Source organism: Lissotriton vulgaris, chromosome 11 (assembly GCF_964263255.1).
Source record: "Lissotriton vulgaris chromosome 11, aLisVul1.2, whole genome shotgun sequence".
Taxonomy (NCBI): domain Eukaryota; kingdom Metazoa; phylum Chordata; class Amphibia; order Caudata; family Salamandridae; genus Lissotriton; species Lissotriton vulgaris.
Window position 1 is genome coordinate 995,071,403 of NC_141699.1, and position 15,061 is coordinate 995,086,463.

The 15,061-nt window shown below is 48.8% G+C and overlaps 1 protein-coding gene across 4 annotated transcripts in view; it reads right to left on the reverse strand.

Annotated features, from left to right (window-relative positions):
• MELTF (melanotransferrin) overlaps window positions 1–9,155 on the reverse strand; it is a 224,771-nt gene extending 215,616 nt beyond the window's left edge. Inside the window, exon 1 of one of the 4 annotated variants that reach the window (XM_086944248.1) lies at window positions 8,835–9,155. In XM_086944248.1, coding sequence (XP_086800374.1) covers window positions 8,835–8,883 — 49 coding nt within the window. In that variant the 5' untranslated portion in view covers window positions 8,884–9,155. Of the gene's footprint in view, window positions 1–8,794 lie in introns of all 4 variants that reach the window. The other 3 variants (XM_086944249.1, XM_086944251.1, XM_086944250.1) reach the window with 3 other exon arrangements.
• Between the last annotated feature and the right edge of the window lie 5,906 nt (window positions 9,156–15,061).

The window sequence follows — 15,061 nt, forward strand, 5'->3', positions numbered from 1 at the left end:
CTCCCTGCCATAGAGTCCCACACCTTGAGGGTAGTGCGCGTTGGAGTGCTGATGTAAGCATTTCCGGGTCTGTCCTTTTTTGTCGCGCCAGATCACGTCCCAGATTGTCCTGCCTGCTATGCTGCGGTCCATGTGGAGCCAATGCTTCTCCAATTCCATTTGTGACCACTCGACCAGAATGCGCAGTTGGGCCGCACTATAATAGAGGCGAAGATCAGGGAGTCCAGCTCCCCCTTCCCTCTGTGGTCGTCGGAGCATGAAAAAGGAGAAGCGTGCCCGCCCTCCCTGCCACACAAACTTCAGGATCATCGACTTTAGTCGTTTAAAGAAGTCCTCCTCCATATCTATTGGGAGTGCCTGAAATAGATATAACAGTTTGGGGAGGAGGGTCATCTTTATAGCATGGATGCGTCCCAGCCAGGAGAGAAAAAGCGGCTTCCAGCGTACCAATTCCTTTTGAATGCGAGAGAGGATTGAGGGAAAATTGGCTGCATATAGTTGCTCAATCTTGGGTGTCAGTTGAACCCCCAGGTATTGTATGGAAGAAGACGCCCACTCCAAAGGCGTTAGCGATCGGAGTTGTGAGGTTTCCGTATGCGAGAGGGTAAGATCAAGAATGTAGGACTTGTCCAGGTTGACCCTGAATCCTGACGCTTTTTCAAAGGAGCTAAGCACCTCCTGCAAGCACGGGAGCGATCCCAGCGGATTAGATAATGAGAGGAGGACATCGTCCGCAAAGAGTGAGATTTTATGGGCTTCTCCGGAGAAAGGGAGGCCCTCTATCCCCTGATGTTCCCTCACCGCTATAGCTAGGGGTTATATACTAAGGGCGAAGAGTAGGGGGGACAGGGGGCAACCCTGTCTAGTCCCCCTGGAGTGGCTAAAGGAGGTTGATTGCACGCCATTGACTGACACTTTAGAGTGTGGGTGTCTATAGTTGACCTGAAGCATTGTTATAAATTGGGGGGAGAAGCCAAACTTCGCGAGTATGGCCCACAGGAAACGCCAATCTACGCAGTCAAATGCTTTTTCAGCATCGAGGCCGACTAACACTGCAGGAATTTTAAACTTGTTGGCTTTCTCCATTAATGGACTATGCGCCGGGTGTTGTCATGTGTTTGCCGTCCCTTAATGAAGCCCGACTGATCGGGATGGATGATAAGTGGCATGAGTTCATACATTCTTTTGGCTAGTATGGAGGAATAAAGCTTTGCATCTATGTTTAGGAGAGCAATGGGCCTATAAGAGGCACAGTGGGTGGGGTGTTTGCCTGGTTTGGGGATCACGGAGATCACCGCCTCGGCCATGGAGTCCGCGGTGATGCCATCCGTGGCCATTCGGTTGAAAAGCCGGACCAGGTGTAGACCAATCTCAGTCGAAAAAGTCTTGTAAAAGACTGCAGTATACCCATCAGTTCCAGGCGCCTTGTGGGGTTTCAGTGTTTTGATAGCTGATTGGACTTCCTCTAGGGTGATGGGAGCAGTGAGAGTCTCATTCCATTCTGGGGAGACCTGTGGGACAGGCAAGTCCCTCAGGAAGGCGTGTTAGTGCTCAGTGTCACAGGAATCAGCCGCATACAAGGATTTATAAAATGACTCGAAAAGACCCGCCTGGTCCTCGTCCCTATGGAGTAGAGTCCCTGACCCGTCTTGCATACCCCCTATATATTCTCTTTCTCTTTTGTCCTTCAGTTGTCTGGCCAGGTGCTTCCCTATTTTGTTACCCTGGGTATAGGATAGGTTGCGCAGCTTGAGGAGGGTGAACTCTGCCCTGTTATTATAGATGGCCCGCAGTTTGCCTCTGAGTGCCGGGAGTGTGCGAAGCGTCTGCCTAGTAGGTGCCTGCTTGTGGGCCTGCTCAGCATTCGTTAGTTCCCCTTCCAAGTCTTCCCTTTCTTTTGCCCGCTGTCTATTCAGGGCTGAATTAAGCGCTATGCATTTACCTCTCAAAACCGCTTTGAATGTGTCCCAGGTATTATAGTCAGAGGTCTCATCTGGGTCGTTAAAGGAGAAGAATCTCTAATAGTCTCCCTCAACTGCACATTCGATTCCTTATCCCTCGTCAAGGCTTCTGGGAAGTACCAACGGGCAGGTCTCGGGGCGTTACCAAGCCAGGTAAGGCAAACTGTATACATCCCATGGTCGGACACAGAGATTGGGAGTATCTTCGCATCCTGCAAATTACCCTGCAGGGACTGACTGAAAAAGATGTAATCCAGTTGTGAATAAGACTGGTGCACGTGGGAATAGAAAGAGTAGTCTCGGGTGAGTGGATGTGCTACCCGCCATGTGTCCAAAAGTCCCATGTCCCCAATGTGTGTCTGAATAGATTCTGGGAAAGTGCCCATGTCCGAATGGCGTGAGTGCGTGCTATCAAGTGTAGGGTGCCAGACCAGGTTGAAATCCCCCAAGAGGAATAAAGGGCCCTCTGCAAAATCAATCACTTTTCCCAACAGTGTAAGCAAGAAATTCTTTTGGCCACTATTGGGGGCATAAACAGACACAAAAGTGCACATCTTGCCCTTCATCCGGCCTTTGACCATCAGCCATCTCCCATCTTTGTCGCTCTGAGTGCTCATAGGTTGGAACTGGGCGGCCGAGCTGAAGAGGAGAGCTACCCCCTTCTGTTTAGTGGATACAGAGGCTTTATAGATAAGGGGATATTTCTTATGTTTAAGCCGGTGGTCTTCAGCTTTCAGCAGGTGCGTTTCCTGCAGTGCTACGATATCTAAATGCTGATCTAAGATATATTTCCAGACCTTCTGGCGCTTCTGCGGGGAGTTGAGTCCTTTAACATTCCAGGTTCCTATAGTAAGTGGCATTCTAAGTCAATCCTGTTGTTTCCTCTATAGAAGCCATCCACTGCACTGCCCTCCCCTTTTGGAGCACTCCCTCCTCCCATCCTGCCCATCCTGTGATGGCAAAATCCCCCTTCTACGTTGCTGAGGTCACTCCAGCCCCCTTCCATATCATAGCTCCCCCGCCGGAGCCTCCCACCAGCCGCCCGTAACATGTCTGTCAAAGGAATTACGGTGTGCAGTTGCACAGTACCAACACCACCAGTCCCCCCCCCCCCCTCCCCAACACATCCCAACAGGACAATGCAACAACATTCCCAAACATGAAACTCAGTTGTTGAACTGTGATCTAGGCCCCAGTAATATCAGTTCGGACCTGTAGTCTATGAGTACTTGCAAGGGTTAAGTGGCAGTGGCGGCTCGAGACCCCCCGCCCCGTCCCCCAACCCCGTTGCCATACTTATCTAAATGTGACCATCCCGTCAGTTCTCATGAGCCAGCTCCAGTGTCCTTAGAAACCTCCTGAATGGCTGCTGCCTTTTCTTGTTCCATTGTCTCTAGATCCGACTTGAGGTTTTTCTTGGAAGATCGTCCGCGCCGAACCCTCTGCCAGCCGTCGCCTGTCGCTTGGGAGGATTTGAGCGGGGTTCTTGAAGAGCACCCTCCTTCTCCGTCCCCCGGTCGATCCTCTTCGTTGGGGATACCCAGTAGGGAGCAAGTGTCTCTCAAGGAACGTAATTGGTTGAGGGTTCCGTTCCACTTGAAGATTAACCTAAAGGGGTGTCCCAAGAGTACGAGACCCCTTCATTGCGGAGGAAGGTGGTGGCTATTTTAAAGGATCTCCTCTTTTGTAAGGTGATTGCCGAATGATCTTGGAACAGTTCCAGAGCTTGGCCCTGATATTGAATAGGCTGTTTGAGACGCGCCGACTTCATTATGCGCTCCTTGAGAGGGTAGTCTGGCAAAAAGGCCAGGATGTCGGGGGGGGACCCTGAGACCTGCGGGCCGGACCCACCCGATGCGCTCTATCAATACAGATCTCAAAGTCTTCACTTTCGTCAAGTACTGTCCGGAAAAGGGCTCGCAGGTAGTCTGTGATATCATCCCCCTCCGCTCTAGATGGCACATTTCGAACCAGAATGTTGTTTCGCCTTGAGCGATTTTCGAGGTCCTCTGTGTGGGACTGGAGATCAGTCTGTTGCTCATTAAGCCGAACGATTTCTTGTCTTAGGTACTCCACTTCTTCGCTTCTGGCTTGTCCTGAGAGTTCATTTGCGGCTACTCGCTCCCCAAGTTCGTCGACTTCTCGGCGAAGTTCTTTATAATCCCCCTCCATTTCCTGACAAAGGGATTGGATGTCCTCCTTAAGGGAGGTGAAGAGGGCCTCCATGAAAGCCTTGGTCGCCGGGGCTTCTCCCCCTTCGCGGTCCGTCCCTTTAGGGGATGGGGGTCCTTGAGCCGGTTTGTCTGGGCTTTTTTCGGCTTTGGAGGTTCCTTTGGACAGCATGTCAGTTATGGTGCGATTCCCCTTGCGGTTGGAGGAAGTCATCTTCTCCCCTCCAGTCGGCCCCTCTGTTTCCCGGCCGCTTCGCTTGCTTGCCGGGGTCTCAGTCAGTTTGTGCGGGCCAGCAGGGGGGGTGAGGAAAATGGAGCGCTTAGATCGCGTAGCCTGTCAGCAATGGCGCGCGTCTCCTGCTTCCGTGGTCTGCTGTTGCCGCCCGCGGTCCCCTGGAGTTACCCGACCTGTTATGGCATCAGGAGCGCGGTTCCTTCTTTGGGACCAGGGTCCCCGTCCTGTGCCACGCCGGCGGATCGCCCACTTCCTCTAGGGCAATTCCCCTGTCTGGTGGTCCTTCTGGGGGGCCCCCATGGCCCCGGCCCTCTGTCCCCCTCACTGACCACCGTGGCCCCAGCAAATTCAGCCCTTCTCCTTGCCCAAGTGTCGGATCACGGACAGCAGCGATGATGCGTGGGCCGCATCCACAGCCGGGGGCCCGATTCGTGCCCCCCGATCTCCCGTGTCTGTTCTGGGCCTGCTCACCCCGGGCCTCGGCACAAATGTCTCGGTGTTCGGTGGTTGCTGATCCCCCTGCACCGGCACCGACAATCTGACCCCAAATTCCCAGGTCTTCGTGTCTCACTGACAGGCTTCCCTGGCGGTGTAGGCTTGAGCGCGCTCTTCCTGGGGGCAGTGCACTCCTAATCCGCCGCCGTTGCTCTCACCTTGCTTGCAGGCCGAGGCCGATTCGTCACCACCGGCTAGGCCCAAGCCGGGGCCTCTCTTGCTTCTTCTCGGCAGCCCCTCTGGTACCTCCCTCCACAAAGTCCGGGGCCCTCGCGTTTCCCTTTCACGATTCCCGGTCGATGTAGGCTCGAGCACGCTCTCTTTGGGGGCAGTGCGCTCCTAATCCGCCGCCGTTGCCCACGCCTGTGCTTGCAAGCTGAGGCCGATTCACCTCCACCGGCTATGCCGAAGCCGGGGCCTTTCTTGCTTCTTCTCGCCGGGCCACCCGGCGCCACCTTCCACAGGCCGCCCGCCCGGGACCCCAGGGCAGATCTCGGCGCAAGCCTCCTCCGGACCTCTGCAGCAGTCGGGGGCAGCTCCGGTGTCGTCTCCCGGTCCGGCAGCAGTGGCGTGGGCCCCCGCACTTCTCCTCAAAGCGGGAGCCGTGTTGCCGCTTTTCGCGCCACAGTGCGGCCCAGCCGGCTTCTCCGCTTCCCTGTTCGGTCCTCCGCAACCGGGACTCGCCGGGTGCCCCCAATCGCTCCACGGGTGTTCCCCACACCCCCGGCCGCCGACAGCGTGGCTCGGCAGCGGAGTGGTCAGCTAATTAGGCACGGCACGGAGGACGGGGAGCCTCCGAAGAACACATATGACTAAGCCGCCATCTTGGCCACGCCGCATCCCGTATTTTTAACATTGCGGTGGTGCTGTGCTGAAAGCACCGCCCGCCGCAATGCAAAAAATACATGTTTTGCATTTCAAAGCACAATGTGAAATGCACCGTGCGGTGCCTGCCACGTTGTTCTTTGAAAGGCAGGGGGGTACGATAGGTACCCCCCATGTGCACCCCCCACCCCCCCCAGAGTACATGGGGGCCAGCAGAGGGCCCCCAAAGCAGACTCCGCATGCCTTTCCGTGGCGGCAATGCCCCCACGGAAAGGCATTCACAATATCACATTCTAATATGGCCACCATATAGAACACTTTTCCGCCTGGTCGACATGTCGACTGGGCGGAAAAGAGGCGGATGGTCTTTCCGTCCGCCGCGGATCCCCCAGCCATTGTTATATGGCAGGGGTCATTCCGGCACGGATTGCGGGCGGATCGCCCGCCAGGCCGGCAGTGGCTACCGCCGGCCTGGTGGGGGTGATCCGCCCGCCATCCTAATGGGGCCCTGAGAGTTAGTGTTGCGTTCTATGTTGTCTGGAAGTACAGGTACAGAGATACCTGGGAATCCCGGGAATGGAATTTAGAAGAGTGTGGTAAGGAAATCACACTGCAAAAGATTACTTGTCTGTTGTCATAATACCTAAAAGTTATGGAGGGCTGTAGGTGTTTTATTATGGACTATATCGTATAAGAGTAGAGTGTGAGTGATAGCGAAGGGTCCACCTGTGAAACTTTGGCTTTATCCCAAAAGAGGAATATTCCTAGAGGAGTAATAGGTAATTCCTGAGCTTAAGTGAAGCAGACAGAGTAGCGCTGTTTTGAAGTTGTTACGAACAGAAATTTGTAAAGAAAAGTTAGAAAATACATTGTCGTATTACCTTGTGAAGGGAGGGTCAGTAGCAGGAGTCATACTGACATTACATAGAGCCGCGCTGGTATTGGTTGAAACAGTGGGCATGTAACAAGTGCAGATTGTAAAGGGAGGGTCAGTAGTAGGAGTAATACTGACGTAACAAAGAGCTGGCATTGGTTAGACAAGTGAGTGTTATGTAAGCTCTGATTGGCCAGTAGACAATAACTGCGCTGGTATTGGTTACGGAAGAGAATACGTAGTGCACCCTGATTGGAAGGTTGGTGTGAGACGCCTTGGTATAGGACGAGTGTTAACAAATAGAATATGGAGAATATGTATGAAGTTTGCTTATTAAATTACTTGGTCACAGGAGTCTGAAGAATGAAGTTGATTAGTAAAATCAAAAATTTCTTTAAGAAGGACAAGCGTGTAGGAACTAGGGAAGGAATTTTTATGCCACCTCCAAACACGCCTGCTTCCTTTATGATGATGGAACGAGGATATCATACTTGTGTCTGGTTGGAAAATTGGGTAGAATATACAAAAGATGACAGCGTTCTAGCTTTTCTAGAGCATGGTACGTTCAATGTGAGGATCCTTCAGAATTTGAAAAATCTGATGAATTCATTAGAACCAAATCCTAGGTTAACCCAGTATAAAGCTTTGGAGGAATGGGAAGTTGAGGCATTTGAACGAGAGAAATACAGAGGAGGTAGAAGAATTAATAGAGGATTTTTACCCAGATACCCGTTTTACACTCGAGAGGATCAATAGAAAAGATGGAGAAGAGCTGTAGTAACAGAGGGCTTGTATCCAGTGTTGATGGCTGAGGATCAAGTAGGGAGTAAAGAAAAAACAAAACACATAGGTATGACGGAGAAGGATGTGATGAATTTGATGATGAGTTATTAGAGGACATTTTAGTTAAAAGACCTCTGCCTTATCAAGAGAATGCTAGCGTTACAACTCCAAATGCACCAATGATAGGAACTCCATTAGAGCCACAAGTTCTATATGATCCAACAGTTACTCGAGTATTACAAGAAAAGGAAAGGGATGCATTGAATAAGAAAAAAGAAGAAATAATTCAGAAAATAAATCAATTAGGTTTAAATACTGAGGCATTGACAGTACCAGTAACAATTGGTCCGGTTATTCCATTGAATGGTAATAAACGAGACACCCCCAAATTACAAAGGGTGAAAGTCTCACAGAATAGTGTTAGAAAAGAGGTAGTGATGCTAGAAGGTCAAACTAGTGAGATTGATTTGAATGTCTTGTTATTAGATCTCCCAAATTTTGAAACAGTGGCTGATACCCTGAAGAGAATTTCACCAGTAGATACAAGGAGGAAAGTACCAACTGCCACTGCAGTGGCAGGAAGTTCTACTGGATGTTCGCCAGATGACCTAGAGGAGTGGGCAAAAGGAATAGAAAAGAACCCCCCCCCACCACAAAATATAGATGTAAGCAAGTTGAGAGTGGATTTGGAAGAAATGATTATTGGTACAATAAGTTCAGACAGATTAGGTACATATAGAGATGACGAATTTCTCACAAGTTTCTCTGATGTGTCGATAAAGCGCAACGTTTGTCCCGAAGTTTTGTCCTGAATGTCGACCTTCCATCCTGAATTTTGACCCTCTGGCCTGAATTTTTACACATACTGTCCTGAATTTGCACCCATGCCAGTTGATCACCCTATAAGGCTATACATTCGGAAATGTGAAATCAAAATATGTTTGCACTTTTATTTTTTGTGTTTCTCCACAGGGAACATCTAGACCACCTTCAATGTTAGCGCTGTTCCACTCCCACCCTGAACACACATTTACTCCTGCGCTTCTTAGCACTACAATTGTTACTCTGACCCACAGAGAGGTTACTGCAAAGCTTGGAAGGGCTGCCATTGAAACTGCATAGTTTATTAAATAAATACATTAAATAAAAATAGGACGTACAGGGACGAACAATTATTATTTGGAGTTGCCCTCTGGAGCTGGTGTATGACTCTGCTTCGAATACAAAGGTCTTGATTCCAAATCTTTTTTCACCCCTCTACACTTTATATCTCTTTATCTACTCATGCGGGTTTTTCTTTATGCCTGTTCTCCGCCCTTGTCACTGTTCCCCTATTTTTTATATCCTCCTCCTTGTTCTGCCGTTATCTCTCTTGGTGTGGGTCAAAGTCTGTTGATGTAAAACAAGTTCCTGGTCCCCAAAATGTGTGCTGGTCCCCCACCACCAGCACCAATGAAGGCGAGGATTAAAGTGGAGGTCTATCCGCTTACCGGCATGAAGAGAGGCGAGAAGGACCAACAGAGGCGCCGGGAGGGCCATGGCGAGCGAGTTCCACAGCTGCACCGCTGACGCCTGGAGACTGAACTCTGCCCTCCGGCGCCCTTTATACGGCGGCACCGCTCCCTCGCGCTCCCGGGTGCTGACACGCGCAGTCGACTTGCTTAAGAAGGGAAAACTGCGCAACGAAGGAAAACCACCGACCTCATGTGCGCACAGAGGGCAACGTCCACCGCGTGACGCGGGCGCGCGAACACCTCTCCGAGGTGGGGGACACTCTCACAGGCGGTAACACCAAACGCACGTTCGCAAGTAAAAACGCGCAGTGCGCGTGAAGACCGGTCATTTATTTGTTGAACAGTATTTTCACGGAGCAGCTGATGCCATACAACATCAAAGCGACATCTTGAGTGGTAGGTCTGGGCAACTTTTATTTTAGCGACCTGTGCATAATTAATTGACTGTGGCCTCTTCTTCACTGCCTGGATTTTTTGTAACTTTTCCTATTTCAACCGTAGGGCTTACATTGAAGTTACAGCAAGGCTACCCATAGCTTGAAAAGGCCTGATTAATATTCCTAGTATTTTCTGTACAAATTGAGAACTCCTGAAAAAAACACGGTGGAAGGCAGAGTCCCAAATAACCTGCAGAATTTGGAAATGTTCCATTTTCGGGGAAAAATCTGTGGGGGAGGACCTCGAAAGACATGACGCATATTTTAATTTTATTTAGTTTAGTATCATGCGAAGAGAGCAGGACACAGAGTAGCATTGTTGCATTTTTTAAAATATCCAATCACTGATGCTACTTCTATCATGAAAGAGTTCTGGCTGCTATGCTACGTGCACCAGATAGTAATCCTTTATATGCGCGTGGGGGGTAGCTATGAAAGAAGTGGAGGACACTAGAGATGAATATGGCTAGAGCGTCCACTCTTCATAAGTGACCCCCATAGCCAGGAGCAGGACCGCTGAAAGGAACCGCAGTGGGTTGATCCCGAAGAGATGAAAAATGAACAGGTGGGCCAAGAGGCAGATAACAGGTTGATTGCTACGGAGAACAAACATCGGCAAAGCCAATAGGTCTCGGCAATGCAATAACACAACAAAGGTAGTGGTGGCTTAGATTGTCGCACTTTCCAATCCTGTGCTTAATTTTGTCAAAATAAATGAAACTGTCAATTGAAATTGTTTAATATGCAAAAAACGGTGCCCCTCAAGGTACATGTAAATGTTGTATACTTGTAAAGGGAACAGCTGCCCGCACCGCGGGCGTCCCGGCGCTGTATACCGCTGGGGAACCCGTCCTGGCTTTCCCTGTGAGATGGTCCCTTCTGGGCACCCACAAGGTGAGACCAGGCATCCTCGGCGTTGAAGGGGCCGTTGTGAAGATTAAGCAAGCTATTGCCCAGAGTTGCAGAGTGGAACCCAAGGTTAGAGTAGGCGCCGAGGTGAGAATTATCAGGCCCGCGGACATTTTGACCCAAGACCCTGCCGCGTTGGGAATCGATCCCTGGTCCCGGGCCGATCTCAGCTCCTGGGTCTGCCGCCTCTAACCATTGAGCCACACTTCTCCACTAAGGTAACATTTGACATCCCACTACCTCAGATGTCAGCTTCCACTCAGATCCCAAATGGGGTCAGTTGTAGGAGACTATTAAACAGAGTGCCCAAGCTATTGCCCTTTTCAATGTGAATGTCATTTAGCCATGTTGTCTGGCAGCACATCTGCTGTTCAGATTGGCTGAAACTCGCTGAAAGCCCAAATTCACAGTATATTAAGCCGGCGGCGAGTCTCTTTTGCCCCCCATGTTGAGTTTATTGTCCTGCCCCTCCAAGTACAAAGAAGCGCTACGAAGTGACCTGCGCTGGCTGCATCATAGTGCTTTTTTCAGTGACCTTCAGCCACGCAGGAAAGCAGATGTGCTACTAGACAACATGGCCAAAAGACATTTATATTGACAAGGCCAAAAGCTTGGGCATTGTCAAGATCTATTGGCTTTCCCAATGCTTGTTCGGTGTTGATGGGGTCTTGCTGAACAACTTTGGAAGTGATAGTGAGAAACAGCTGAGGAGCTCTGAAGTGAATTGAGGATATGACTTAATGGCCAGAGATGCAGACAGGGGAACTGGGGAACCAGGTTTGAATCTTGGTGACAGCTGAACATTTTGTGATTCTGGGCAAATCACTTACACTCCCCCCTGCTCACGGCAATGAATGTGTCATTGTGTAATGTAACTGATGAGCAGTTAAAGCACTACAATACCATCGGCTGGTGTTAGAACTTTGGCAAGATGGAGGACGGAACAAGCGCTCCAATGCCATCTGATCGTACAAAAAATAAAAAATAAATAAAAGCAGCAGCAACGAGGGGGTGCAGGTCAAGCAGGAGGGGATGGGGATATGGGCAAGCAACAACAGGAGAGGGCGGGAGGAAGCAACAATGAAGGGGAAAAACCTTAATTGAAGGAGGATCAGCAACAAAAATGAATGTGTCATTGTAGAATGTAACTGGTGATCACTTAAAGCTCCAATACCAATGGCTCGTGTTCGCAGTATGGCAAGATGGAGGACGGACGGAGCACTTCAACACCATCGGATCATGCAAAAAAATAAACAAGTGCTGTTCATGATTTAACAACTTTTTAAGAAATGTATTTATTAGGTACGTGAATATACATATTAGTGGTATGTATGAAAACTTTATAAATAAATAAATGTGTGCAAGGGAAACTATGGGTATGTTGAACTGCACAGACTGGAGTGGGAATAGTAAATTTTACCCCTCCTGAGCCCAACCTTTCTCTACTGTTCCACTGACTGGTGTGGGTATAGTAAATGTTACCCCTCCTAGGTCCAATACTTTCCCTATTGTTGCACAGACTGGAGTGGGAATAGTACAATTTAACCCTCCTGAGTCCAATGCTTTCTCTACTGTTGCACAGACGGGAGTGGAAATAGCATATGTATTATTCATAGAATTTTATAGTTTTGTTTATATTGTTTAAAATATATTATTATTGGGAAGCAAAATCAAAAGGGGAATAGCGCTCCAATATATCAAGAGACACCAGCCCAATGTCATCCTTCAGGAAACACATTTTGCAACATACAGATGATTCTCCCTGCTCCTTTCTTTAATCAGATTAAGTCGCTGTCGATTCAACTGGTCTGGGCCGATAAACAACCACCGGTCAGATGGGATGTTCTAACGCTTCCTTATTCCATGGGAGGTCTGGGTGTCCCGGACTTGGAACTTTACTATTTTGCGGCACAATGTTTTCCTGCTTTCTACAGGCTACACCAGCAAGCCCCTCCGCCTCATTTGCACATAGAGAGGGTTGTGGCTCCGCCCTCTTCACTGGCTTTGTTCCTGTTCCATGCCTCGTATAGACGCTATGGTATACTTGATTCAATCAATGCTACTATGCATGCATGGTACAACATACTGAAGAAGCAGGCAGCTACAATTTTATATTCTCCATTAGCACCAGTAGAATTGTGCTCTTGGCTGCCGGTCCTCATTGAACCGGAGGTGCAGCATGCGCTAACATCACTCGACATTACCCGTATTGGTGACCTCTTTGAGGGCGGACTTGGACGGGGATGGGAAGACATTTTTCGAATGGATGGACGGCACCCCTCTGACAACATTTCACTATTATAGGGTTAGGCAAGCACTTTGTGGCATGTTGGACGGTGAACTGTCCGAACCGCCTGTTAACGCCGCGGAGAGAGGCCCTGTTGTATAGCATGTAAAAGGCAATAACATTTGTTTAAAAAAAAACTGTCCGAACCACCAGAAGTGGCTCCCTTTTCCCTCTTGCTGTGGGCAGAATCCCCTCAGAAGGTTGTTTCAAACATTTACTCTTTTACCCAATATTATCGGAAACATCATTTCACTAAAGCCAGGCTCAACTGGCAAACTGATCTAGAAAGGGTACTAGATGACCACACATAGTGATACTGTTGCGAGGCCACACAACACGTCTCCCTGAACGGGCGGCACCTCCTTATATATTTCAAATTTATCAATAGAGTATATTACACCTCGTTCCGTCTCCACAAATATGGGCTTTGTGATTCCGCGAGATGTGAAATAAGTCGTCTTGACCCTGCAGGGTTCATCTACATGGCTTGGTTGTGCCCTGAAGTGGCCAACTACCGGATGGCCATCTTCTGGAGACGTAGTGATATTACAGGAGAGACTCTGAAGCTGAATCCTGACTCACTGCTGGCTCTGCTTGGCTTCTCCAAACACATTAATGTTAATGTTAATGTTAACTATCATTTATTGAGCGCTCGTACGCCCGGAGGCTTCATGGCGCTGTAGGAAGGAACAGGGCGCGTCAGTCATTTAATAGCAGGAGGCAGCTCAATGATGTGCCTGAGAAAAGAGCCAGGTCTTCAGAAGATGTCTAAAACTGAGGAGATTATCACTTAGTTTTAGATGAGGGGGAAGAGAATTCCAGAAGGCAGCTGCGAGATGGTCAAAGCAGCTGCCTCCGAGACGTTTCCTTTTGTACGGAGGCACAATCAAAAGGGATTTATGGGTGGACCGGAGATATCGGGGGGGACTGTATTTATGGAATAGGTCCCTAATGAATTGGGGGCCAGTGTCATGTAGGGATTTGAATAAAATGCAGCCCGCTTTAAAGGCCACACGTTGTTCCACCGGCAACCAGTGTAATTGTTTCAGGCCAGGTCTGACAGATTGCCTTCTAGGGATGTTCAGAAGAAGTCTGGCTGCTTGATTCTGAACCAACTGGAGGCGTTTAAGCTCTCCTTTTTGGAGCCCAAGATAGAGTCTATTAGAAAAGTCCAGTCTGGATAAAACCAAGGAAATAACGATCTGAGTGAGAGCGGCAAAAGAAAAGAAACATGCAATTTTTTAGATTTTTTTCAGCTGAAAAAAGCTGGAGGATACGACTGCTCCCACCTGTTTCTTCAAGGAAAGATCTTCACTGATGTGGATGCCCAGACTTTTGACTGAAGATGACTTAGATGGAGGGGCACCCATGCAGGAGGGCCAGAAGCTGGGGTTCCAACTATGTATACTCTGTCCCGGCAAGACCAATTCGGTCTTGCCTGGGTTAAGTTTTAGATGATTGCAGCTCATCCAACTCAGAATGTGGGACATGGTGTTTTGAAATTCTACCACTGAGTCCTTGGTGTTAAGAGGGAAGATGAGCTGCAAATCATCTGCATAGTTGAAAATGGTTAAAAATGGTTCGCAAAAGTATTAGGCCGACATGGGGCTGCTGCTAGCTAAGCGTGTGGTGGCAATGCACTGGGCCAGAGGTCCCCCTCCCACCATATTGCAATACACAATCTGAATTATATAGCAGAGCCTTCCCAAGAATTTCTGGAGCCTATATTAAGACCATGAGATAAAACGTAGCCAGATAACTATGGTATCCTTCTCTCTCTTCCGGCAGGGGCCAGTGGCGGGATATTATGGGGCTCCTTCGTGGGAATATTTTTTGAGTGGCTGCTCAGTGTATTGCTCCTATGGGCAGTTTTTTTTTACCTTCCTTGGACTTCTCGCCACATATTGATCCTCTACAATGTTATTACTGCTTCTTAACAATGATTGTAATTGTCTCCCTGTATTGCTTATCATCCCTTACTGTAAAACCCTGCGATATTGTGCATTACGCATGGGAATGTCCCTGGAACAAGTATTTATCCATACTGTGATTGTTTTTTATTTTTTTTCCTCATTTATAATTGATATTATTTGTTCTGTCTTATTTGAATGTAAAATTAATAAATACATTAAAAAAAATACTTTGTGAATGTGTGTAGGTAAGCCCTCGTTGCAACCTGACATAAATCCAGGACCTGAACTCCATGTGCTAAAATAGTGGTCCCAGCCTTAGCTCTGGTGGAATGATCACCCAAACCCTCAGGGGTTACTTCTGGGCCAATACATACCATCTTAATGCAGAGCACGATCCATCGGGAGATGGTCTGTTTCTGCACGGCCTTTGCCTTCTTCGCTCCAACAAATCCCACGAAGAGTTGGTCATCCATCCGTAACTCTTTTGTGCAGTGGCAGAGTGTAAAGGTAGGCAGAGTGATGGACTGGCCTACATTAAAAGATGGGACAACGTTTGGCAGAAAAGAATCTTTTAAGCGAAGAACAGCTTGTCTGGGTAGATATTCAGGTACGTGACTTGGGTGACAAAACCTGAAACTCACTGACTCTCCGGGCAGA